The sequence below is a fragment of the Ptychodera flava genome, chromosome 13, assembly GCF_041260155.1.
Source record: "Ptychodera flava strain L36383 chromosome 13, AS_Pfla_20210202, whole genome shotgun sequence".
Taxonomy (NCBI): Eukaryota; Metazoa; Hemichordata; class Enteropneusta; family Ptychoderidae; genus Ptychodera; species Ptychodera flava.
The window spans coordinates 29,470,037-29,497,501 of NC_091940.1; the positions used below are offsets into that span (position 1 = coordinate 29,470,037).

The 27,465-nt window shown below is 38.2% G+C and overlaps 2 protein-coding genes across 2 annotated transcripts in view; both read right to left on the reverse strand.

Moving 5' to 3' along the window:
• LOC139148120 (reticulocyte-binding protein homolog 2a-like) overlaps nt 1–27,465 on the reverse strand; it is a 581,355-nt gene that overhangs the window by 121,860 nt on the left and 432,030 nt on the right. The gene's annotated exons all lie outside the window — the stretch shown is intronic.
• On the reverse strand, nt 3,438–26,292 carry LOC139148085 (deoxynucleoside triphosphate triphosphohydrolase SAMHD1-like). Its single transcript, XM_070719380.1, has 15 exons — nt 25,838–26,292; nt 22,692–22,758; nt 21,425–21,497; nt 20,414–20,574; nt 19,966–20,081; nt 19,488–19,558; nt 17,910–18,056; nt 16,875–17,090; nt 16,334–16,425; nt 14,407–14,463; nt 13,381–13,579; nt 12,074–12,169; nt 10,575–10,679; nt 9,364–9,501; nt 3,438–8,241 (listed from the first exon to the last, which is right to left on the reverse strand). The coding sequence occupies exons 1-15, from the start codon at nt 25,995–25,997 to the stop codon at nt 8,128–8,130; spliced, it is 1,812 nt and encodes a 603-aa protein (XP_070575481.1). The 5' UTR covers nt 25,998–26,292; the 3' UTR covers nt 3,438–8,127.

Genomic DNA, 27,465 nt, shown 5'->3' on the forward strand with positions numbered 1-27,465 from the left:
AACATCCGGTCTTTGCCAGGATATTTTCGTTGCTATGTTTTATGCTATTTCAATGCAAAGAAACACTCAAAATCAAACAATTATTGCGGCACAGCCGCACAAATTACCTTATCCCCAATGTGGCTTTTATTAAAAAAAGCACCCACATTATCCAGACCCTGAGAGTGGAACTCAGTGAAAAAGGGAAAGGTCAGATCGCCATGGACTGATGCAGTGTTTACCAGCTCAGCAAAATAGATGGCTATTCAAATAAACAGCATGGTGGCCTTTTTAGTATCACCGGTTCTCTTTTGGGTAAGATGTTTATTTTTGTTGTCTATATATGTACACCCTACCCCTGAGAATCCAAGTTAAAACGTGCACACACGAGCATAATCCCACAACAGTCCTTTTTGGTTTTGTCTCTCTCACCCCAGTATCAATGTATTCGATAGAGCTGGGTCTGTCAAGAAAATCTGGCAGGCTGTTTTTAATGCTGCTTATTATACATGTATTAAAAGCATTGACAAAACAACATGGGTGTGCGACAATGGCGGCCATTTTGTTTTCAAAGAGACCGAGAGCGTATTTGTCCCTTTGTCAGAGCCACTAAGAAGTGAACAAAAGATTTCATGTTTTCAATCGGCCTGATTTTACTCAGTTGCCTAGGTAACAGATTAGCCCGACAAAAAAACTAATCACTATGTGTCTGTCTTGATGGATTCTATGCTGTTTTTTTTGTCAGGTAGGCTGGCAAGTGGGGTCACCCATCTCGTTTCACTGGAAATTGTGACATTTTAAAGGAAAAAAGAGCCTTCAAGACCAGACTTTTTCATTTTCCTTTTTAAGCAAACCAGCTGTTGTACATAAAAAGATATTGGACTGCATCAGGCAGGGAAGGGCGGCCAAGTTACAAACATCAATTTTTATGTTCTGATTAAGGCCATATAGTTGCAAGACTTCCATTCACAGCCTAGTTGTCGGGGAAACTCTATTGTTCTGTACAAATTTTAAGAGTTTTAACATTTTGCTTTTTGTTGTCGCAATTTCTTGTTGTATTTGAAGGCCCATACAATTGACTCCAAGAGTTCAAAGTGCGTATCGCTAGGTGGCCTTGACTCCTCTGGTTGAATATTTTGTTCAGGTTTTCTTCTGATGTGATTTTTATTGGGTGTTCATTCATACGGCCAGCTTTTAAAAAAATATCTCTGTAACTCAATAATATTATTTTATAATATGAGTTTTGTGACATTCAAATTCAATTGTTTGTGAAATGCACTGAGCAATGAAGGAGAGAAAGTGGGTTTGATTACAAAGAGTGAAAATTTTATCAGGCAAGGGTATTTACACTTCTAACAAATGGAAAAAACAAAATCTAAGGGCTTTTGGTCATTTTTGATGTTGAACATGAATTAGCCCCAAATCTACTTTATTTTAGGTTGTATTCACAATGAAGTGACACGCAAATTTTCCGCTTTTCAACAGAAAGGTATACCCCTAAAAAGTGGGAAAAATGTTCACAGCTGAATTACTCTTCTGCTCATTTTACAGCCAGATGAAAATTACTTGAATGACAAATCAAACATGGCTCAGTAGATTTATGATTACTGAATACTGCCAATAAAATTAAAACAGGCCCATTTTTTTTGGCAATGTGGAAAAAAATAATTTATATCATTTGATGCTAGCTATTTCTTATCCAGACTGCCTTTCATTCTTGCTTTATACTCTAAATATATTAATCATGATGAAGGTGGTAAAGATTTCCTTTTCACATTATTATCCAACACCTGCCGTCGTAGAGAAATGAACAGTGCATTGTGGGTAGCATGGGTGGTCATGTGACACAGATGCCATAAATTGTTTGCGTGCCATATTTGGGTATGTTCATTTATGTTAAAACAGAAGAAAGTAACGTAAAATTTTTAATCATTCAATGCAGATTAATTTATATACCTTTTCTTCTCATCGTACAGAAAGTATACCAAATTTAATAGAATTTCTTTTTTTAGATCCCTGGCAAATTTGTAATGGCTGGTTTCTAAATTCCCTGCTTTGTGTGGGTGGTCCTACAGAGAATTTTTTCGAGGAAATATAGATTTTTACAGCAATAGTTGTTAATATATGTCTAATGGTATGATTGATGGTAATGATATGGATGAATGTATGTAGACACTGAGATGATCGAGAAAATGCTAAACTGCCCAGATTATTGTTACTTTCATTGTGATTAAATCACTTTAATTGACATATATACATTATCAGACCAGATTTGGAAAATCTGTTTGAAAGTCAAACAACATTTTTGGTCTATTTATCCAATCCGATACAGTTTTACAAGTACTTTGCATATTTGTAGTTATGGGACTTATAGAACCTGACCATTCGCCTCAGCAAATCTGCTACAATGGAATAGTGAAATTCACTGACCAATAGCACGCATTGTTACAAAACTTATTTTTTGCTGTAGAGAGTTACTGGTAGAACACGTATCAGGACAGTGACTTGTGCAGGCCACTTGATGTGTCTACCTTGTGTGTCTGGCAAAGAGCCAGTATCTGCAAACAGCACAAATGGCCCTTAGGGATGATTTCAAAGTAAACGGAAAATCTAGTCTCAATATATAGAATGGGGGAAAAAGAATAAAACATTACATGTGAAATATGCTAAAATATATGCTATGTTGAAAGTGACGCGAAATGTCTTTGGGCAAAATTCTGGCTAATCAAGGCTGGAAGGTGATTTTTGTCATTGTCAACAGCTTTGGTCAAAGCCTGTCAACAGCATTGTATGACATCAACAGATCTGCTCAAGATTATGTGCACACACGAACTTTGACCTCAGCAACCGTAAACATGAAACTCTATAAGCTCAAAGCACTTGAAGCTCATAAAATTCCTATGGGACAAAATTTTTTTAAAATCAGAGTTCTAACAGATAAGCAATGCTTTCGTAGCTGTGATATTCAGAATGAAATAATTAAGTGTTTAACCATTTTAGGGTACTACGCACCTCAAAAGTGAAAGACTTAAACTTTCAACCATTCTCTTACCAAATCAAGAATAAATATCAGGGGTCACCCGGCAAAGTTTGGAACTAGAGAAACAAATTACCTAACATTTATAGATATTTGAAATTTTAAAATGGTCACCATTGCCTCTACTGGGAAAAAATAAAAATGTTTGATTTTTGATAAAACTAAGACGGTAAAATGTTTTTCTCACTCCACACATTTTACAATGAACCCCACAAGTGGTAGACACAAAAAAAATTTCAAAAATAAGAAAGTCTGAATATCTGTCCCCCGAGGCGCTTTCTACCTTAACAAAATTATTTGGGCTGGTATCCCACCAGGGTTTGTAGTTATGCATGCCTATTCTGCCCTGTGATGTTTGTATTGACATGGACAAAAACCTTGTATGCAGTCATTGCGGCGTCAAACTAACGATGCACAGATGTAAATGGTAAAATAATTAATGTTTATTGTGTAACAGTGATTATAATAATCACGCTACAAAAAGCATGGTAATCTGAATGCTTGAAAGATTTATTGCATAGTTTCTGAAAATCAGTTTTAAAAAATAGAAATCTGTGAAAACTTTTAAAAATATGAAAATTAATGTTCATCACTTAGAGAAGTTTTGTTTCACGTCTCTTCATAACAGACAAAAGCCGTAAGTTTTGGTGATATTTCCACACCTTTGATCTAGAAAACAAGCATTTCAAATACATTTTAAAATACAAAGTTTTAGTGATAAAGTTTTTATATTTCAGTTGGAAATCTACATTTGTGAGTACTGTAATGACCAGACTTCAATATTTAGACTACCCAGTGGAAAGATGACAGGTTTGATCTTGGACTAAGTCACTATGACATTAACAAAACCCTTTGTCACTTTGAAGTGGAGTTCTCATAGTCTGTAAAAAGTATTTTAGATCTTTACTAGTCTAACAGGTTGCTTGCATTGAACTGGTGGCAATCATTTGAGAACTAGACATACTGTCTAAATTGAGGAGTTGCCAACACTATCAGGTGTAACTATCGCCTAGCGGTGATATCAGTTGATCACAAAGAAACCAACTCTGTGAAAGTTAAAAACATTGTCATGAAGTAGGTCCCACGTAGGCAAAACAACAACACCAGACCCGCACACAGTTAGCGGGACGTGTGTGGATTTGTGGTGCTATTTTAATTATGCATGACCCCCTTCCAGACAATGTTTCAACTTTCGCAGGATGATTTCTTTGTTATTGACTGATATTACCGCCAGACGATAGTTACCCCTGAGAACTCCTCGATTCAGACAGTAGGTCTGTCCCTGTATTGCAAACGGTTCTCTGCAAACCACTGTAAACTACTGTAAATTGGTATCTCATGTGTTACAAAAGGCTTTCTTTGACTGAAAAATGTCAAAAGAGATAAAAAAGTTGCAGGAATGAATATTAGTGATGTAATGTCGGGGCTAACATACTTATCACCTAATTTGTGACTTGTTGTGCTATTTATTGGTGTTTGAGAGTACTGAGCTGAACAAAATTCAACACATAACCCTGATTTCCAGATGGAAAGACGATTAATAATATTTGATCTTTACTACTAATCCTTTGAGCGCCAAAGTCACATTTTGTCACCTTTATAAAATTTACCCTGGTCAATTTTATTCTAATTTTTGAGAAAGACTTTGCTGAAAAACTTAAGCCAATGAAATGTGATGTCTATTTGGTCCTAAACTATCAAAAAGGTTAAAGAAAAATTCATAAAAATTGGTAAAATGTTGCACCAAATTTTGGTGGGAAAAATTACAGCCCTCAAAGAGTTAAAGTGACTACAGCACTAAAAATAAACTATCTTCATTTTTGATGCCAAGTTCTCTTGATCAATACATTACAAGTATTTCAGATTTTTCTTGGTCTTACAAGGACCACATCATGTAATAACTTTGTAGACTAATAAAATATATAATCAATAATCTCTATTGACTCTTTTAGTACAAAATTGTTCATATAACTGCCAAATGTTCATAAGATTGAAGAGCACAGGAGCTGGAATACGGAAATTCCTAAGTCAAGCCTTACATAACATATTGCCATAATTGTGAATTGGTTGTCCTTTTCATGTCCAACACGACAATGTCATTGTGCAAATTTGGAAGATAACTGATGTTAGAAAGAGAGATTATGACAAGACCCTCCATGCAAGTTTTTAACAAGTCATCGTTGATGACACAGTCCCCGCTTGTCCATTTTGTTATAATCTTTGGTGTCTAGGTAGCTGTGGTCTAGGTCGCTGTGGAATGACATTGATGCAAGGGGTGCATCAGGCCTGTGACTTGCATAATAAAGGAATCTAAGGAACGTTCAATAAATGACTCATCTCTGCCGGTAATGACCACTGAAGGAACTTTTGATTACATCACACATAACGATGCCCTCACTGCCTCTAGTGTCATGACGGCACATACTATACACATGGTTTGGTGGAATTTTCGAAATGCTATGGGATCGGGTATGTTGTTGTAATCAGCCATCAGCCATTTCGAATCATATAATGAAACAAATTAATGTGCACAAGAATGCAGCCATAGTATTTTATCTTCGTATCACGTTTGAACAAAATCAGTCTATCGAGAGACAGTGACCTATGTTTATGTTTCAAAGACATAAAAAAATCAAACCAAAATTGAAATCAAATGGCTGTCTATTGACCATATGGATCATAGCACAAAATTAGTAGACATGCATATGTATGCCATAGTACTTTATCTTTGTACCATGTCTCAACAACATTGGTTAAGGAATATTTGCATATGATTAAGCCTCAAAGACATGATATTCGAAAAAAATGACAATCTGGCAGCCATATTGGAACATGTCACGAAGTAAATTGACATATTGTATGCCATAGTGCTTGATCTTTGTGCCAAGTTTGGACAAAATGGGTGTAATGACCTTTGAATTACGCTTCAAAGACATGCAAAATTCCAACAAAATGGCAGTTCTGCAGCCATATTGGATCCTATCACAAGGTTAATTGATACATGCATATGCATGCCATAGTACGTGCTTTGAATTTGTGCCAAGTTTGAACAAAATCGGTTCAAGGATGTTTGAGTTACGGTTCAAAGACATGAAATAATCGCAAAAAAAATGGCCGCCTGTCAGCTATATTGGATCATTTCACAAAATAAATCGGTGTTCATATGAAGGGCATACTGTTTTGCTTTGTGCCAAATTTGAACAGAATCGGTTCAAGGATGTCTGAGTTATGGTCCAAAGACATGAAAAATCGCAACAAAATGGCCCCTCACGCCCCTATCGGATCATATCGCAATATAATTTGACATGCATATGTAGGCCATAGTGTTTTGCCTTTGTGCCTAGTTTGAACAGAATCGGTTCGAGGATGTTTGAGTTATGGTTCAAAGACACGAAAAATCGCAAACAAAATGGCCGCCTCGCGGCCATATTGGATCGTATCGTGAACTAATTTGACATGCACATGTAGGCAATAGTGTTATGCCTTTGTGCGAAGTTTGAACAGAATCTGTTCAAGGATGTCTGAGTTATGGTCCAAAGACATGAAAAATCGCAACAAAATGGCCGCCTCGCGCCCATATTGAATCATATCGCAAAATTATTTGACATGGATATGAAAGCCGTAGTGTTATGCCTTTGTGCCAAGTTTGAACAGAATCTGCTCAAGGATGTCTGAGTTATGGTCCAAAGACATGAAAAATCGCAACAAAATGGCCGCCTTGCGGCCATATTGGATCGTATCACAAAATAAATCGACGTGCATCTGTAGGTCATAGTGCTTTGCCTTTGTGCCAAGTTTGAACGAAATTGGTTCAGCAGTGTCTGAGAAACTGTTGATGACGGACGGACGGACGGACGGACGGACGGACGCACAGACGGGACCCAATCTATAAGTCCCCGCTGGACTTCGTCCGCGGGGACTAAAAACCAAAATTTGAAAGCCTTTGACTCAAACCTTCATCTTAGTTTCTTGAACAGATACCAAAATCTGCCATAGAAGATAGAAAGGTCGTTAACTTAAAGGACTTGGTGGGGGATCCAAGTGCCAAGGTCATAGGTCATCAGTGGTTCACTCACAAGTTGGTAGGGTCAGTGTCATGGCAACTGAACTTGAACTTATACCAACTTATACTTTTAGTGCCAATGTCTGGTGTAATGTCAAACTCTTGAAATGATAAGGGGGATTGAGTCCAACAACACAGATCACAGATAGAGTGTATGTCTCTGTATACTAATTTCTTACTTGCCAACCAGAACTTCATTAGCCAAACCCATGTTTCCCCATGGTGGTCACGTGGAAAAGTTGGCCTTCCATTCCAAATGTCATTGGTTCACTTTGTGTCCAATTTATAAATCTATTTCTGCCGTCAGTTGTGACGAATTCCTCTTGCCATGTGACTGAGACACTAAGGCATACATACAATCCACAATTTTTGCCACTTTTAGGCATTCAATAAATTCGATGTAAAATCGCTCACTGCGTTTGCATTGAACTTCAACAATTCACATAGTGAGGGGGCTGTGCATAGGGATGATAGGTGTCTAGTACACTGATTTAAAGACAAAATGCAAATCTCCTCACCAAACTTGATTTTCAGTCACATATTGTGATTGGGCAGTTAGGCACTGGAACGATCTTCGCTGGTGAAGTTTTGAAAATATTTCAGGAAAAAACAAACTTTTTAAAAACTTGACATTTTTTGTCAAACTTGGCTTTGTTGAATACTCAGTAACTATAGCATTTAAAAATCTTGTAAAGTTCAAAGTCTGGGTCTTCTTTTCTAAAACGCCCTCAATGCCTCAAAGCGTGATTGTACATCTCTACTTACATCTAAGATTTTTTCTTGTCAGGAAAATGTGGCAGATCTCTGGAGCTGGATCTATGTACCATGATCCAAAGAAAAGACAGATAATCATAAGTTTTGTTATATTTGGAATGTAGTCATCCTATTTAGAATAGCACAATGTTACAGCTACCTGAGCTAACTGCAAAAGGGAACATAAAATTACGTCTCTCAAGGAAAAACAGACTTTGTGAAAGCAAATGATTGCAAAGTCAGTTTGATGTTACAGTCCACGCATACAAGTCTTGTGTGTAAACCAAAATCCCACTCAGAACGATAACCTTCCTCGGCTTTTATCTGAACGCTCCACTGGGAACACAGACTCTTCTCTTTGTTCGGCTGTCAGCTTAAGCGGCGTCAGTTCGGGAATAGCATTGCCAGCCTGGAGTGTCACAGAGAAAGACATGGATGAAAAAATTGATTATCGCATGACTATATTGCTGGATGAGGAAAGTGTTGTTCCTGGTGTCAAAGTATAATATCAGGCTGGACAAAGTGTGCATATCTGTGATAGACTTTAAACTGTTTGCACAAAAACTGACATAAATTTTAGTTTCCTGTGAATTCACGGTTCTACCTAGCTTGACAAAAACTGTAGCTTTAGGCCAAATTAGGCTTTAGTCTAGAATAACATTTATCTTGGGCTTTTCTGATTTTAAAAGAACATTTTGCGATGAGTCCTGAAATTTAAAACTTCATGCAAAAATGTAAAATTTGCATAAGCAGAATCTGCACTGATGATGTAATGGTGATGTAATTACCAATTCCATGACTGGGTGTGAAATAGATTGGCCAATTGTTGAGTTTAATGCAAACTTACAAAGAGTGACTATTATAAATCTTTAGCAAATCACCGAGGGGTTAAAATCTGTGAATGATTCCGGGAGAATGCAGTGCATCATGTAAAGAGCACAAACAACGGTTGGTGTTCTTTCACATGCAAATTTATGATTTCTTCCGTACCTTGAAGGTTCATGACTGACCCTAAAATAACATGTGGAAATCTAAACAAATGTAGCTTCTGCTGACTATCTTTTATCTGTCAACATATGCAAATTAAAAAAGTGAAATGTAACGATGAATCCGTTCCTCTACTTTTAAGAAGTGTAAAATGTCCAGCCCTGTTCCATTAAATGTGTACCCAGGAGTAAGCAAAAAGGCATTAAGTATTGTGTGGTCCCAAAACCAGTATCAACATAAGCCAAGCAGTCCTGCAGTTTAATTTGTCCTTTAGAATTTGTCATCATACGACAGCGTTCAATGGTCTGCTGGATATCAGCAATGGCAAATTTCACTGTTCTGACCAAAAACTTTGGTGGTCTCCATGATCATACCAATGGACATACTCACCCATGACGCTGGACTAAAAGATTCAACCCTATTTGGGCACTCCTTGGCTCCACAGATATCAACCTGGGTAGGAGGCTGCGGAGCCTGGAGTGCCTGATCAAAGTCTAAGAAGAGAACAATATCATACTTTGAAGAGCTGTAGTATATCACATACCTTGGGTTTTGTGAATCCCTTTTTCTCGCACCATTCCTGAAAACACAGGATTGCCACCTCTAACTTCCTTGGATCTTTATCTTTCGAGTAGACTCGCAAGTGTTGCTCAGCAAACTTTTCTGGCAACATCTGTGAGACCTGAAAATAGAAAATTTGATGGCCCATGTCACAATGAATTATATAATGTCAAGGAAGCATGGTCATTCTGACACAATACCTAGCTACTGTAATAGCATTAATTTTCACTGTGATCTGATCTCACTCTTTTGATGTTTGAGAAATTTTTAGTGTGACTTAAGTTCACTGATTTTGTCTATAAAACAACAGCATTTTACAATATTTGACAAGTGGGAAACATTTTTAACTGAATTATCCCTGTACAGTCCTCTTTTACATGGTTCAATGATACAAGAAACTTCTATAATATGCACATAGCCTTATTAGAATGCACCTGGGGTCATTCCTGCTAAAATCAAAATGAAGACTTCGTGTTCCTTAGCTACATAGTAAGAAGTTGCCATCTGCGCATCTAACCAGATGTTTGCGCCTCTATTTGTAAACTTTCTTGAACCTGAAATCATCTACGCAAAGGACTCAAAAGTTTGCTTTTGAAACCACAAAGTTTATGCGAAGTGAAGAAAAGAAGAAAGAAGAAGCAAAGTTGTGTTTGTGATAAAATGCCAGGGCATAAGGCTGACACCTTTGATACTCATTGCCACACTAGTCTGACATGTACGCTGGAACTCTGGGAACAAAGCCATCAGCAGTCTGATTCCCACTGCCTGATGGCTGAACCCTTTACTACGTTTCAAATCACTTCAATATTGCAATCTTTCAACTTTTTTATATAACCCTCTATTACTTTTAGCAAAACGGTGATATATTTTTTCATAATCTTCTGACACTGAAACTAAACTTTCCTGTAATCTTGAAAAATCGCTGCCTCTCAGTAAAATATTCTGAAAATTAACATCGCACTTTAAAGTAAAGAACACTTCTCAGTGGTTTGGGCAGTTGCCCAGATTACTTTACTCTGGAAACCGGTCACACACCATACTGGACCAGTTTAACAGAACCGCCAATATGTCCTCACAAAACGCTGCGTTATAACATTAAATTTGTACATATATCTGTGCTGTCTCAGAGTTCTAGGATTCTTGATCAAAACTGTGAAGAAAAAAAAAGTTGAATTAAAGATGACAACTGCTCACCTCATTCTTCCTGACTTTCATGGCCTGATCAGGATTGTCCTTGGAATAAAATCGGACATGATCTATTGGATTTTCATGTCCCATTCCATAATTCAGATTGACAACCTAAAGAAGACAAAAGTGTAAGGCAACTGTGGGTACTGTATTAAATTTGCAACCTTCAGACAATATGGCATGAAGACTGCTGATTTGAAGATCTTAAATGTATATCATAATTTCTAGATACTTTGAAGACATGCAGATATAAGATAATTGATGCTGCGAGGTTCTGATGCTGGGAATTTAGATTTCCAAAACTCTTTCTCGCTTCAGGGACAATTTTCCAGGTACCACCCTTGGTATTTTAGGAATCTATTTCTCGTCAAAAGAGCAAAAGGTAAGAAGCCTTTATGGTTGACAGTGAACCTTTCTGGTACAGCGTGTTCAACATAATGGTACATTGATGGGCCTACTGTGGAATAAAAGGTCACAACCTGATTGCTAAGGTGTTCAATGGAAATGGGACACTAACGACGCTATGTTACAGCGGTACAAACAAACACAGAAATATACAGAGTTCTACCTACATTTCTGCATGCGGTTTTGCTAGTATCGCGGTTCATTTGATTTCCAGATTGAACCAATTTATGGATGACTGGCTGATTCAATGAATGACTGGCTGATTTAGTGAATGACTGGCCGATTTAGTGAATGACTGGCCAATTCAATGAATGACTGGCCGATTCAATGAATGACTGGCTGGCTGAATGAATGACTGGTCAATTCAATGAATAACTGGCTGATTCAGTGAATGACTGGCCGATTTAGTGAATGACTGGCCAATTCAATGAATGACTGGCCGATTCAATGAATGACTGGCTGATTCAATGAATGACTGGCTGATTTAGTGAATGACTGGCCAATTCAATAAATGACTGGCCGATTCAATGAATGACTGACTGGCTGATTCAATGACTGGCCAATTCAATGACTGACTGGCTGATTCAGTGAATGACTGGCTGATTTAGTGAATGACTGGCCAATTCAATGAATGACTGGCTGATTCAATGAATGACTGGCTGATTCAGTGAACGACTGGCTGATTTAGTGAATGACTGGCCAATTCAATGAATGACTGGCTGATTCAATGAATGACTGGCTGATTCAGTGAACGACTGGTTGATTTAGTGAATGACTGGCCAATTCAATGAATGACAGGCTGATTCAATGAATGACTGGCTGATTCAATGAATGACTGGTCAATTCAATGAATAACTGGCTGATTTAGTGAATGACTGGCCAATTCAATGAATGAATAGCTGATTTAATGAATGATCATAAATAAAAAGATAGTTTAATGATTCAAATCTTCTGCATTGTTCATTAATGAAGCATTTATATCAATTTCAGAACAATAAAGTTCAAAGTTTGTGAGGGAGTAGGAGGGATTACACCCACTAATCACCAAAAGACACAACTTTTCTTGACTGATGTTACTTTTAAATCACATCATTACTTACATGTGCTACTAGTCTATCTGGTGAAATATGCTCCCCACCAGTGTCAATTTCATGTGATATTGCCGCAATTTCCTCCTTGAATCCAGAAACATCATCCTGTAATGAAGATATCATGGAGATGCTGAATGAATGCTATATGTTCGTTCTAAGCCCCTTTGATCCTTCCTACTTTCTCTGAAGTATCAACTTTGCCAGCCAAGTATGTTTATCCGGCACGAACCCTCCCTAATAACAGCGCTTGGCAGTACAGCCCTGTTAATTGTGTCATTGGTAGCCCTATTGTGCAATTAGAAATGGTCTGTGAGCAGCCAATCACAATTTGTTTCAAAGTCGATTTTAAGTGACCTTGAGGAACTCATCTGCTAGTGTTTCTTCAATCAAGACTTTGACTGACACTAAGCACTATTTTAAATGGCAACCATGTCCTCATTACAAGCATAACTGCCAAACTGGCAGCTTTGCTGCAGCTGTGATAGCGTAGAAGCTTGGAGTCAGTGGATGCTTGAGAACTCGTTTTGATCCCTTGTTTGTGTTGTGACAGCACTTGTCCTTTCATGAAATTTGCCATCAGCTATGACCATTTAATGTACATATGTCATCTCTGTGAATTTGCACTGTCTCCCATCTTTGAATCGTTTATTGAGCTTTGCAAAGCAAAGTCTTCAGAGATGCCTTGTTGAGTCATCAATTTCTATTAGTTCACCCCCGCCACACAACTTTCGTTATGATCAGAACGTGTTGTTGGAAGGTTGCTGTGTAGCTAACTGCATGGTTTGGGCAATGGTACATGTAGTTCATGTGTCCATGGAGTGTGCTACCACCATGGTCCATCAAGTGATCCCAGCTGGCTGTCATGCAGACTGGCAAGTGCCACACACAATTTCTGTTACTAAGAGAACTTGAAACAGTGGCTGTGATTGGTCCGCATGGTTTGAAGCTGTTGGCAAATCCTGCAGTTGAGAGTGTAGTTTGTTCACACACAGGTTGGTCATGGAGACTACACGACGCCAGCCTAACCAAGCCGTGCAGACTGGACAATGTCGAAGTGTTGAAGTATCTCCGCCAGAAAACAAAAGGACGAGCAGTGTTTTACAGACTCAGTACACCGAAGAAGATCACATGACAGCAATACAAACAAACCAACATGTACAAACGAATATGGAAATACATGCATTTATTCATGCGTTTGTATGTTTGAATTCCAGGTTTAAGCCACTGGCCTAAGAGGGCGCACTGACAACAGCCAGGTGAATATCAAAGAGCCACACTTGATGATTTACACCTATCAGGATCAAAGTATTCATCACCTGAGCAAGGCAGACATCGGTAGGTGGCTGCGTCTGCCCGATGCACTTGTACAGCTTTCTGCACTTGACCTTCATAAGTAGTGACCTTGACTCTTCAAGTTCCGGTTCGGTTGTTTGTAGAATGCGATGCAGGACGTAGTCGGTCAGCTGGCAGTAGGCCTGCATGTCATCTATGCACTCTGACATCTTGAAGTATTTCCTGTGTGAGTGAGGGCAGATACACAGATCAACATTACTATTGAAGACCATTATTGAACTGGTTCCACCTGTACGTTCTCATTACTGACCTGCTGTACACAGTCAGATACACTTCACTTAGCAGAATACATATTACATTTTTACAAATGACAAAACTGAGCATGATAGTTGACTTACTGCTATCTTCATTTGTCATTATTGACCTGGTGCGAGCAAGCAATGTAAGATTCATTTTGTTTATGTCAACATTAAAGGGACAAAGTCGGCCATATAAGTAGTATCTCGTATCAAACAAAATTCATGAAAAATGGCTGACTTTGTCCCTTAAAATGTTGGTGACTTGATGGGTAATGACAGTTGAAGATTATAATTTGACCTGTTGCCATGCAAACATTGTAATATTATTGACCAAACTGTAAGATTAGTAACAAACTAGCCTATGAAAGTTGTAAATGGAGCTGTGTGTATGACAAGAGAAATAATACACAGAAACATTTTACCCGTTCACCACTATGGTTTGGCCCAAACTCATTGTCATCAATGCTAAATTTGGACATGCTTACAGGGAATTGGGGTGGACAGGTTAAAGTCTGTTGTTCAAGAACTAATAGTAAGTGTGGATCTTTCCTCAATGGTTCATTTTCAGACAATGTTGCTGTGACAACTTTGATGTGATGAATTAATGCCTTTACGTTCTATAGCTCTGTGTGAAAACAAACTTTGTTGATTGAGTAAGTCTTGAACAATGTACACAGCATGACAAAGCTATGAAATACTGGAGTGGATTAGAATATGAAAGTTAACATATATTGTGCTCAATTTTCTCACCCATTCTTTCCAGGGAACTTGATGTGATCATCAGCCTTGACTAATGCTTCTACAATCCTTAAAATGATGAAAGGTATACACTGTAAGGTTGTATGTTGGACCAGTGGAATGGATAATCAACCGGTCAAAACAAGAAATGGATTTACATTTTCACGAACCTGAGGCAACTTTGTACAAATACTTCGATTTGGGAGAGAAGAGTTGGGCAACAATTTTTCAATAATGAAGATTAAGAAAACACACAATCATCAAACGATTGCATTTGACTGCCCCCGCAGTGGATGGAATGTGTCCCCAAAGGTCGGATTTCCACAGATGTGCCATTGATGCAGTGTTTTGTATCACCATATGGAAGTGAATTTGAATTGTGCTGGAATCCGTGGAAATCAAGCCATAGGTATACTCCATCTTCTCTACATTCTTACACTAACATGCAAGCGCAATTTCAAACATCAAGTTGAAATTCAATGACAGGCAATATTTTATCTTTCCTGATGGAAATCAGAGCAATGGAAACAAAATAATCATATGTTTTAAAAAGAAGCATACTTTTTCTTGTTTATGTTTAAATGGTCTTTACTTTTTGCACACTGGTAGATTATATGCAGGGCAAGAACCATGGCTGAAAGTGCACAATTTCAAACAGGAAGAAAACATTTGATATGATTATGATGAACAAGTGATAAAATAATAGTAAAAGATAGCAAGTGATGTCTTACTCAACCTCATGTGGTAATCGTTTTGCTAATATGGAAAAACTGTTGTAAAGAGTTGTACTTGTGACACACCTTGTCAAAATTCTCTGTTGTGATTTGTTACTTTACGATCATGTGGTCTGCATCATTTTGGTGCTGATAAATGCCCCAAGCAAGTTACCAGTTAACAGTTTCCAAAACTTGACCAGCTAACAGTTCAGAAGAACTGTTGACTGGACAAGTCTGAAGCACCATCTACGCATGTGCACATTCTATACAACGAGTAAAGAAGATAGCGGTGTCATTTGCCACCAAGACGAAAGATAGCTTAAGAATTTCTTGATTTTTCAATGAGAATATTGGACGAGGTATGTTGCAAAACACATACTGACTAGCCATGAGGGTAACAGCATATGTTTGTTTTTCCTTGGACCTAAGAGTCACCCCAGACCAGTCATTTCCCATGGCCTACACACTTGTAAAACAGACTGTTTGGAGGCAACTCTCAGGCCCTTGGGCAACAAACGTATGCTGCTACCAAGATGGCCAGTCAATATGTGTATACTTTTGCATGGTATTCATAAGTGAAACCAATGGATATACAAAAATCACATTTTTGTGTTCAACAGCAGTGGCAATAAGCTATACAGTGGTCAAGCCGTTTTATATGAAAAACTACTTTGAAGCAGAATGCACATCCGGGACAGATATTTTGACTCTCGAACTTTTACAATTCTTTTATGATCTTTGAAAACTGGAAATTATATTTTTCTCTGTAGGTTTAACACATAGATGCGGCCATTTTGAATTTCAAATACCGGTAAAGTTTAGGTGATTTGTTTTTCTAGTATTAAAGTTTGCACAGTGACCCCTGATTTTTATTATTGATTTGGTGAGAGCGCCTGAAAGTTTTATTTAGGAACTTTTAAGCAAAAGTTTAAGGCTTTCATATTCGAGGTGCATACTACCTTAAAGCAGGATTCTAGTCTTCCACTCTTTACTGTATAATGCTCCAATTACACCACAGAAAAAATTGACTGGTTACACAACACTGAGGTCATGAACGGTTTAACAGCCAACGTAATTGAGAAGTAAATGATTTTATGGGCCATCTATCTTCGTAAATTTCAGTTTAACCTCTTCACCACAAGAGTTTGCTTTGACCCAAATACTTTCTGTGGAGAAGTTGTAACTATAAATGGGTAAAAAGGGGTGGAAGCGTTAAAACTTACATGGATTCAATAATCTTGTTCACTTTATGTTGGTACGCTCTTCTGTGTAGAGTATTCCGTGTATGAAACATGTCATACAGATTACCCACCTCCTGTTCGGAGAACAAGAATTGCATTGGCAAATTATGAAAATATTTTTTGAAATGCTGCCACAGAAAGACTTTAAAACCACCATTTCCAGCATCACAACTGACAATACACATTCCCATGGTAACTTTGGCAAAGAGACTGAAAATCAATGTGTGGAAAATTTCTTCAATGAAACAGAGAGTGTCAAAACCAATAAGAATTCTATGTGACCTTTGACCTGTGATGACCTCTTGACTTACAGTGTTTTATCAACAGGGAGAATTTTCCCCTTTTACCAGAAAATTCAGGGGGGATTCACCAGTTCATGTTCATGTTCTACTTGTATCTCTGAGGTGTGACTGGCACCAATTCATGGCTGGCTGGTCCCCCCTTGACAAATTACTAGGGGGGTGCCAACAGGTCAAGAGAGGGGGAATCCCCATCCCCTATCTAGATGAAACACTGGACTTGCCTTTTCCCTGCAACAGATCTGAAACTGGTCGTCCACTTTGATGACCCGAGCAAACTGCTGAAACCTGCGGTAGTCAAAGTTATTGCGTATGCCCAGATTGTGGCAGTCTCTGGCGAAGTAGTCCCACTTGTCGACATCAATGCCGTTTCTCTTATTGGCCACTATCTCGTAGAGGAAGCTTTTCTCTTTGTCCCTGCCTTTGTACGGCCACTCCTCCTGAAATGCCATGTCAAAGGTCATTCAATAACTGAATTACAGAATTCAAAAAGACTTGAGTCCTACTTCAAGGACAGTTACTTCCCTTGATAAATAATGAGATCTTAGAGGCGTATAAGTCATGCCAATGTGTTGTTTTGATAGTACGCGAGTTCACGCCAGCCATGGTAAAAAACTGTTTTACCAATGCTGTTGCATAGAAGCTTGATTGGGTGACAGAAAGCATTACGATTGATGGAAAAATCAGCATTGCCACTGTATAGTTAAATGATTAAATACATGTAGATAATTGTAAGAGTAGTGTAAAGGCTTAGAATGTTGCTTTTAAAACTACTGTATTCAAGCATTTTGCTCGCATTTTGCCACATTAGCATTGTCACTTTTTGTCGTCTGCATTGCTTCCACTGTCGAGTACACATGCCATGTATTCTATGCATCGACAAGACTTGGTCCTAGGCGCTGAATTTCTGTTTGACAACAACAACTACTGTATATCTAATGATGGTTTCTCCTTTTTTTAGCTAAAACTACAAAGGGAACAATTTTTAACACCATAACATAAATGTTGATATAATATAATAGCAATAACCCTCTGCACAGTGGAGTATACGCTAGATTTGGGTATAATTTGCTCCACATAACACTCCCTAGTGGATCGAGCTACAAGTCATGCACTGAACCCAAATTTCGGGTATACCAGCCTATGGTGAGGGCCACTTTATTGCTCAGTTATTCTAGTATGAAGGTGACAACCTGACTACCAGAAACTGATGCTTGCCTACCTTTTGACATGACAACACTGGAAAACAAAACACTGACCTTGTTGTTCATGCCTTGCAATGGACCGGCAATCTGTTCTTTGATAAAGGTGATGTCTGTCTGAGTCAAACCATGGTCACTGAAGATCTCAAGCAGCTCATTATCTTCTATCAGATAATCAAACATTTCAACAGATGCATTCTCATGCTGCAAAACAAATCAAAAAAAGCAATGAATGACATGGACAGTAAAAGGGTTTATTCCCGACAAAAAGATGTTTTCTTTTTCCAATTTCACAAAATTTTGAAGGATATTCCATCCTCTGCGGTGAACAATTCGTAAGATAGAATGCGCAACAGGTATTCAGAATCAGAAACTTTAAGAATACATCTTTGGTTACCACAAGGGGGGGGGGGGGGGGGGGGGGGGGGGGGGGGGGGGGGGGGGGGCGCGCGCGGCCTCCTTTTCAAGGTCATGGATTTACTAAATTTTCACTTCCTTACTTAGTATTTTTGTGAAAATCAAAAATTGAATTCTTCCAATAGAGTTCACACAGGGATAAGGGACATTTTCAGTTTGAAGAGTCTAAACATTTGGTGACTTGTTTCTCTAATACCAAATTTTGCATGGTGACCCCTGATTTTTATCAGGTGCGAACTACCTTACAAAAAATTACTCATCTTGGAAAAGTTTATTTTCTTTGTTGTGAGAACCTGCACTATACAACGTGACTACTAACTTCAGCCTGATCTGTCTTTGAAAGAATGTAAGTCAAACAAGAGAAGGCGGCTAGCTCAGTACGTAAGATCTTGCTTGCTGATAAGTATGATAGAGGGCGCTCTTTATAAGAACCTGCATGCATAATTTGGTTGTGAACACATATTTCACTTATAAGATGATGAACAAAGTTGAGGAGTTTATCACAAAGTTTTCAAGCCTTGTAAGACTTGAAGGAGAAGAATGCATCCTGAATGCATTTACATGATGATCTTTTTAGTTAAATGACTGATTTTTTTCAGAAAAGTTGCATTGTAATTTTGACACATTCAAGTTATGTAGATCTGTTTTATTTGCGTCTTTGCTGAAATAAATTTATCTTTTTCAAGAAAAATTTGGTGTGCTGAATTTACAGGATATTTTCAGGTTGGGGAGACTTGATGGTCAAGGAAGCACCATGAAGTTGAACTCATTTTGATTGATAAACTGCCTTATGAACATATTACCCATATATCACTTTGTTAGTCAAGATATTCTTTGTACATTTTTCGTTTGCTTTACTTATTTACAGGTATGTAGACATGACGCTTAGTGTTGATGGTAAACATATCTACCATAAAAGTCACTATTTGTGAATAAATTCTACTTTGCTTGCAAAAAAGAAAGGTTGTGCAGTTTCTAATACATATCTATGGCAGTCAGTTATTGATTTTCAAATATGTCAAATTACTGTTACCATCAATCTTTTGACAGAGGGCAAAACCATTCATGATGACACAGGAAATGGATTTTGGCACACATTCATGCTTAGTAAGGTCTCTCAGACAAAACTAAATTAACGAGAAGTTAGCCTGGATGAGTTGTGAATGAATCACATAAATATGAGTGTGTGTTTGTGTGTGCGTGTGAGAGAGATATTACCTTCCACTGTGCATCAGGTCTAACCAATGGTATGAATAGCTGATCAAACATGTGTGAAAATGGACCATGACCTGAAATAAGTAAGAAAATAGATAAATCACTGTAGGAATGCTGTTTATCGGGGGTGGGGGTGGGGGGTGTGGATCAAAGGATTACATGGTACACAGCACACAACCCTGCTGATGTAATTCCTATCATCAAATTTTGTTGATCCCTTAATACACATTTAGTTTACTCTTGCCTGTATATAGGACCTCTTAATCTCTGTACTTCTGTGGTGGCACACTTGACAAGGACAAACCTTAACGTAGAATGTTCCATTTTTTTTTTGGGGGGGGGGACACAAAGATACTGTTGACAATGTGTTCATTTACTTATTATGTTCTTCCAGTACTTGATAATTATCTCTCCTGAGAACTTGAAAAAGACTACATTTTTTTTTTAAGAGAACCACTGTGTGAGTTTGTGAGTGACTTACCGAGGTCATGGCACAAACCGGCTATCTGCACACACAGAATGTCCACCTCTGAGATTTGTAATTCTGGTTGTCTTTCCTGAAGTCTCTTAGCCAGCTGACCTGCCAGGTAGCAAACCCTGGACGAATCAATCATAAATATAAGCGTAAAAGATTTCAAAAGTACCTTTTATTTGTGAATTCTTGCAGTTGATGCTATCCCCAAAAACTTTGATTTGATTTGATAAATCATCCCGTTCAAATCAATGCCCATCAATGATCTGAATAGATTTGTTTTTGAAGTATTAAATTTAAGTTACATTTTCCACGCGGACTTGTTTTAAAAGTAGAATTTGGTACTATTTTCTGAGATGTCAGGGGCAGAAAAAGATGTTGGGAAAAATGAATAAAAAAACAGAATGAATGTCAGAGTCATAAATTTTTAAAAAGTATCGATGAATGTAACACATACCCGATTGAATGCTCAAATCTGTTATGAGCAGCACCTGGGAAGACAAGATAGCAGGCACCGAGTTGTTTGATATCCCTGAGTCGTTGGAACTGTGGTGTGTCAATGATTCTGATGCAAAGAGGATGCAGCTCTATGTGGCCGTGAATGGGATCATTGAAAACCTGCAGCAAATACAGATGTGTAGTCTTTCATTTTTTTACATGTAACAATGTAGGCACGTCATCAAAATAAATGTCTTAGTTTTGACTCTGGACAGATTGGGAAAGAGAAACAGGTTTCCTTTTCTAAAAGCCTTTAGTAAAAGGCCCGGATGAATGTTTGTGTAAGTTGGGGGGGCTCGGTGGCGGTTCTCAGTGCTTTTGTGCATTGCAAGGAAATGTCAAGTTAGTTGAGATTCATTTGCTGACAATTATATTGCAAATCATTAGAGTTCAACACACTTTTTGATAAACAAGAAGATAATAGGCTTGTTTTCTAAACCAGAAAATGGTGAAAATTTTACCACAAGTTACTGCTGTTCAAGAGTTGATTGCCCCTTTAAGGTAGACCGCACCTCGAAAGTGAAAGGCTTCAATTTTTGCTCAAAATATTCCCCGATGAATCTTCTAGCTGTTCTCATACTAAATCAGGAATAAAAGTCAGGGTCACTGTGCAAAGTTTTGTAATAGAGAAACAAAGTGCCTAACATTTACTAAAATTTGAAATTCAAAATGACCGCCATCCCTGTGTTAACTCTATGGGCAAATTAAAACTTTCAATTTTCGAAAAAAAACTAAGACTGGAAATGTGCAATGAAAAACTCAAGAGTCCAAATATTTGTCTCAGAGGCAAACATTACCTTACAAATGTCACGCCAAACCCTTGAAAATGTTAGGGAGAGTTGTGGAAATTGGACATTGGGAAATGAATTGGTTTATATAACTAAGTTTGAGGGGGATAGTTTCTAGAATCAGTACAGGCAAGTACATGGACTCTGAGAGGATGTATGCTTTCATAATGCATGGTTCTTACCTTTAAGTGGCAGCTGCCACTACTACAAAGTTCCTGAAATAAATGGACAAGTTGTAGACGCCTACCCATTTTTCTGGAAGTTAAAGGAAAAAAGCAAAAAAAATCATATCCCAACTGCTCTTAAAGCCATTAATTATTATGATGTTGCAAATTTTGAACTCAAATCATTTCTCAAGGAAACTCGTGCGACTTATAAATGTACGTTTTTTGTTTCTTAAAATGGGCGAGACACCCATAACATGGAAATTCTCAATTTATTTTCTTTTTTGGGGGAGATGGGGGTGGGGGTTACTGAGAGAATTCGGCTTTATTGAAAAATTAACTTTAAAAAGCTAATTAAAAGAAGAGTTTGATTAAGGTAGTTTTCTTTTGGAGGATGTGGTGACCCTTAAAAGGGCCGTTTGGTATATGTACCATAGCAGTATGAGATTGTTTTCAGACTACTCAACATATGATGAACAGAGCTGACCTCAATGGTGGACAGTAGTGTGACAGCTGTGCTGAAAAAGGGATGTGACTTATGATGCATACATTTTCCATTTTTGATTTTTCAAGAATTTCATCCCACGCAACTCAATCAACAAAGGGTGTGACTTAGATGCATCTTATACAATGACTTTAACGGTACATTTGTAAATGCACGACAACAGTATGTTAACAGTATGTAAATCTTGGCATTCCTGAACATCTAACTGTTGTTCATTAGATATAATAGTATGTATTTCGCTGTATATCAGTTAACCCACTATATCAAAAGTAATTGGGATAATCCTACATGTTATAGTTAAAGGGTAAATTTCCATTTTCATGCAATTTTAAATTGTGCAGAAATTATGATAAAACTAGACATGAGAATCAGATTCTGCTTCTAGCATCTAGAAGATAATGCAGTCAGCAATAATAAATTAGACAGCCACAAAAAAAATGAACACAAATTTAATTATGATAATGTGGTAAAACCTGTGGGTGCCAGTGCATGGTGTACACTTGGCCAACAAGTACTTAACTTTGTTTTAGATAGTTTGGCCAGCGACAGAAGTTTGGTAAAAACGGTCAGCAATGGTCTGCAGCACTAAGACAATCATTTCTTATTATTTGCCTATACTGTAAAAAATTACACTCCTTTGCTTTGATTTGCCAATCATTTGTCACTGCAAATCACCAGAAGTTAGACAAGCTGCTCAAGGTAATAAGGCAACCTATTCTTTGTAAATACAAATGTTTTTCTGATGTTTTTGAAGGGAATCACGTTGATGAAGAGACTTACTCCACTCCCAAAGTTTGCAGTCTCTCTTCCGTAATATCCGACAAAACTGAACCGACGATATCATGGCCTGGAGAAATGAACAAGATAGCATGTATTATTTTCAAGGTAAACGACAAAGCAAGACACAGTTTACATTTTTGAGGCACTATTTATTCTAATGGCCATCTATACCACCATATGCAATCGGCCAAGACCAAATGACAAATATTGAACACAAAAAGCCTGACGGTGACCCGATGATTTCAACCATGCCAGCTTGAAAAGGTCACTCCCAAAGTACAAACGAAAGATAGCCGGTGAAACACATGATAACAATACACTGGACCAGTGCTTTACATCAATCAAGAATGCCTATGGTGCAGTGTACCGTGTTCTATTGGAAACTTCAACCCCATTATGGTTTTCCCAGGTGCAGTCAACTGATCAGTTCAGTCAATTTTCAATTTTACAATTTTAAATCATCACAAAAGATGGTTCTTAAGCCAATATACAGCTGATTTTAAATATTTTTGACCTGGCCTTATAATTTAGAGGGGAAAGTGAAGCTGTTCATTGCACTGCCCTCCCCCCAGCATATGCAAAAAACATTCCCATCCACTGAATTATAATGCCCACTGCCCCAGTATCTGTGATCTGCTAGCTCCCCACACTGAGATATGCTACCTCCATGGGTTAATAAAGTAATTTTAGTACTTGTGAGAATTTAGAGTCAACCAATTTTCCACACTGATGCTTTGGCTATCTATTCATTTCAAGTTATTGAAATGTCGAAGTGACGCATTTCTTGCACAAACACAGTTACATTATTTGTGCATATAATAATGATCCAGCCAGATGCCAGAATGAATAGGAAACCTTACAAACTAGTGTTCTCCCCAGAAGTTTTGTAAAGGGTGTCCATAAAATTTGTATAATTCTACATAAAATATTCTGCATAGCAATGAGCATAAAATTTGAATATATTTGCAATCCGAAGAGGAGTGCGAGAGGTCTTTTGGTTACTATCAGTCTATCTTCTGTTTGTCAAGACTTGCTTTTCTGATGGTGGTGCACAGCAAAGAGCTCTAGAGAGAGGAAACTAATAGTATAAAATGCACCAGATAGCTCGGAGTTAACACATGCAATCCAGAGTACAAGATGACAAACTCCGAACTCAAGACGCTGGGTAGGATGGGTGGTCTTTACAGCCAAGATAGAGTCAGCATGGACTCTCTGTTGTTCCGTGCAGTCAGTGGGTGCATTTATTTTGTAGCATGGTACAACAGAGAGTCCACGCTGACTCTGTCTACGTTGTAAGGCAACTCCAGAAACAGCACAACTCGGTACAGCACTTGCAACAGAAATGCACTAAAAGTCACATGACAGCAGAAAACATCATGCATGTGGGCTCATTATAATAATGTTAATATTAATTATCAGCTGGTCTTACACTATTGAACAAAATGCCCCTATCGCCAGTCTTTCCAATGTTGGTTTTGAATGGCCTCTATCTGTCTATGATTAGAGTTATGCTATGGGAAGACAGAGATGAGACAAAAAAATCCACTCATCTACAAATCTGTCCTTGCTGCTATCTCCATGGTAATGTGAAGACAAAGAGCACTGTGCCTGCACAATATGTATTCTGGATCTAGAAATTCACTGGCATCGTGACAACTATAATTACAGCAATAAATTAATGTACCCCTTCCAGCCCGTAATCAACTAAACCAAACTTTGGACTCAAATATGTACTCAGCTTTGCCATGTACAATATGTCGTACAATGTTTACTTTCATCCATTATGGGTCAGGAGGGGTACGTTATTGCTTAAATTATAGGATAGTCCCTTCATGTGAAAGTAGGCACTGTATCCTTCACATGATGCCTATGGCTGCAATAATTGTAGCCCTGGGGCCATGCGATGGCTTCTCATAAATTTCATGCTGGCTGTTGTTGTGCAGGCCATTGCAAGGCCAAAGGTCACTAGTGATAATCTGGCATTTGTACCAACAACGTTGAACTGGGCTTTTTTCGTCCATAGTATCCCATTGAGATACATCTTTGCTTAGCTGGACGCCGCATGGTGGTGGCGTTAATAACGTAAAGTCAAAACAAGCAATTAAAAGTCAGAAATCCCGTCTTGATTTGAGATATCATTGAGGTAGTAAAAAATCATTACTCACAATAGAACCAAACAAAATTGTCGTCCCAGACCCCAACAACGACGTTGATTTGTGAACTAGTGGAAACGCTGATGTCCGAACACTGCCTGCCGAGTCGTAAAGCGCTCCAATATTGATGGTAGTTCTCAGACAGGACTCAAGCGTTTGGAGTAAAACAGACTCTTATTTTGTAGCTGTCTATTATATTTAAGTGGTCTTTGGCATTGATATGACTGATTACAGTAATTGGACGGTTAATTTCCTGACGGGCAGTGTGAGATGCGATTCTTCTATGATTCGTCACATTTCTTGTGTGTATCTCAATGGATTTAAATTAGTATTTGTCACAAAGAAGACACATTTGGGTTTTGTTCTCAACGATCACTTTCGTGATGATGACGATATCAAGCGACAGATGAGATGCTTTTATATATCAGCCAATATGCTTATGAGAAAATTTTCTCGATGTACCTTTGAAGTCAAGAGTGTTCTTTTCAAAACATATTGTTATCAATTGTATGGCGGTCCAATTTGGATGAAATATTCTGTTAATATTATGAGGAAATTGAAAGTTGCTTATAATAATGCTGCTCGTCTTTTATTGGGTTATGATAAACGTAGTAGTGCAAGCTCTATGTTTATATCTAACAGAATCAATAACTTTGATGCCTTGCTGCGAAGGCAAATTTATGGTTTAAAGCAAAGACTTCTAAGAAGCAGTAATGATATTGTACGATGTGTGTATGACTCATTATATTTAAACTCTGAAATGATAAAGTTATGGAATAAGCTGTGTATATTTATCACCAGATTTTCTTTTGTTGTTATATGGACAATGAGTCCGAAATAAAGTTTATAATAATAATAATTAGTAGGACCGTACATTAGCCCAACACTATAGTATAATACAATTACTACGATACAATGCAACAGGAATCAGTAGCTGAGTAGTCAATCACGAATGTCGAAAACGATAGGTACATAAATTCAAATTCAACTTACGGCGAAAAACCTGGGCGACATCTTTGAACCCTTTCGAAACAAGGAACTTGCACACATCAGAAGCGCTCCATTCCCTATAATTGAACGAAGACAGTTTGGCTCTCTTTGTAAAGTTACTCGAACTGCTGTTGTCGGCGTCCTTCCTCTTCCGCGCTGCCATACTTTTGAACAATCCGCCGTGCGAGCGAGCAGCCAATGAGAAATTAGTACGGGCAAGGCCGCTCAACGCCCAACGTACAAACACTCAAACCTTGCAAAGACCTTTCATTCAGGCGACCAAAATCCATGAAATGATAGCCATAGTAGACTACCACAGCCTGAGACATGAAATTCAGTCAGTAGTGCTTGGTGTGCGGTGACGGTCGCTCTGAGGCGATGCTAAATGCGCGTTCAAGTGGTAAACTTCTAACACGGTGCACAGAGCTCCATTGCAAATGCATGCTTGGCAAATAGTGCGCCGCCGCAGCTGCATGGCGCTGGCTTGACGCTTGCGGCGCACTTTACTATGATTATTACTCCTATATATTAGTGACCGGACGATTTTTACAAGTAAAACTGAAATCTTGTGCCAAGTCTTGATGGCACCCGTTGAAAGTGTTGGTGTAAATTCTAAATCTGGAGAATAATTTGGCTCATTAGCATAATCAACATTTGGCAGTCTCTGGAAAATCAAAGTTTCCAAATACTTTCCCTGAGAATATTGTAATGAGGAATAATAAGACAGTGTGACCAAAAATCGGACCCAATATAGTTTAAATGGCTGAAAGATGACTAACTGTAAAATAATGAGTCCAGTGAAAGGTGCATTTATAGTTTCCAAATAATTTTCCTGAGAATATTGTATAGGTAGATAAGTCCAGTGAAAGAAATTGGAAGATTGTCCTCACGCTGACCTTTGTGTTTCCAGTATCATGGATACAAACCATTGTTTCCGGTCGATGACAGGTGCGCACAGGTGAAAAAGCACGTTGTTCAGGTACAGTACTGTTGCTAATCTTACTTCCTGCTTTGGGAAAACCGTGGGCGCTAATTTGCGCTGCATAGCTGAGCCTGTTTACAGCTGAGAACCAGTAGAAAAATGTCTAAGGTACAATTTGCCCGCATGGCCATTCCTTCCCTTCTTGGAAAACGATGCCAAAAGTCATAGACGTTTCAAAGTAAAAAAAAAATCGTCAGAAGTTTCTCGGAAGAAAAGGACGTTTTTTGGGAATTTTCTTTTGCATTCACCTTGACTTCCTAGTCTTCACAACATTCACTGTGAAATGCAACTATTTCCGTTCACGCGATCTCTCATCGCGGCCCAGACTTGGTTCAAGTCGGTGAATTTTTCAAAAATAAAATCATTTATAATAGTTTCTCCTGTGTCTCTCCTATTTCGTACAAACCTATTCGGCATTTGGTAGCCCAGGCCAGGTTTTCCCAGCGATTGAATGCGTTACCTTTGAGTCTGCGCAGTATAGTGAGTTAGTTTCTGCTGGATTCACAAGGTTACGATTAGAATGATTATATACACTGTGTAGTAACTTTCGCCTCAGACTGAACACTTTCGCCGTAGACTGAACATGGGTCATGGTGTCACTTGTATATTTTGGCATAGATTGTGAGACTATATAACGCTTTCCAGAGGG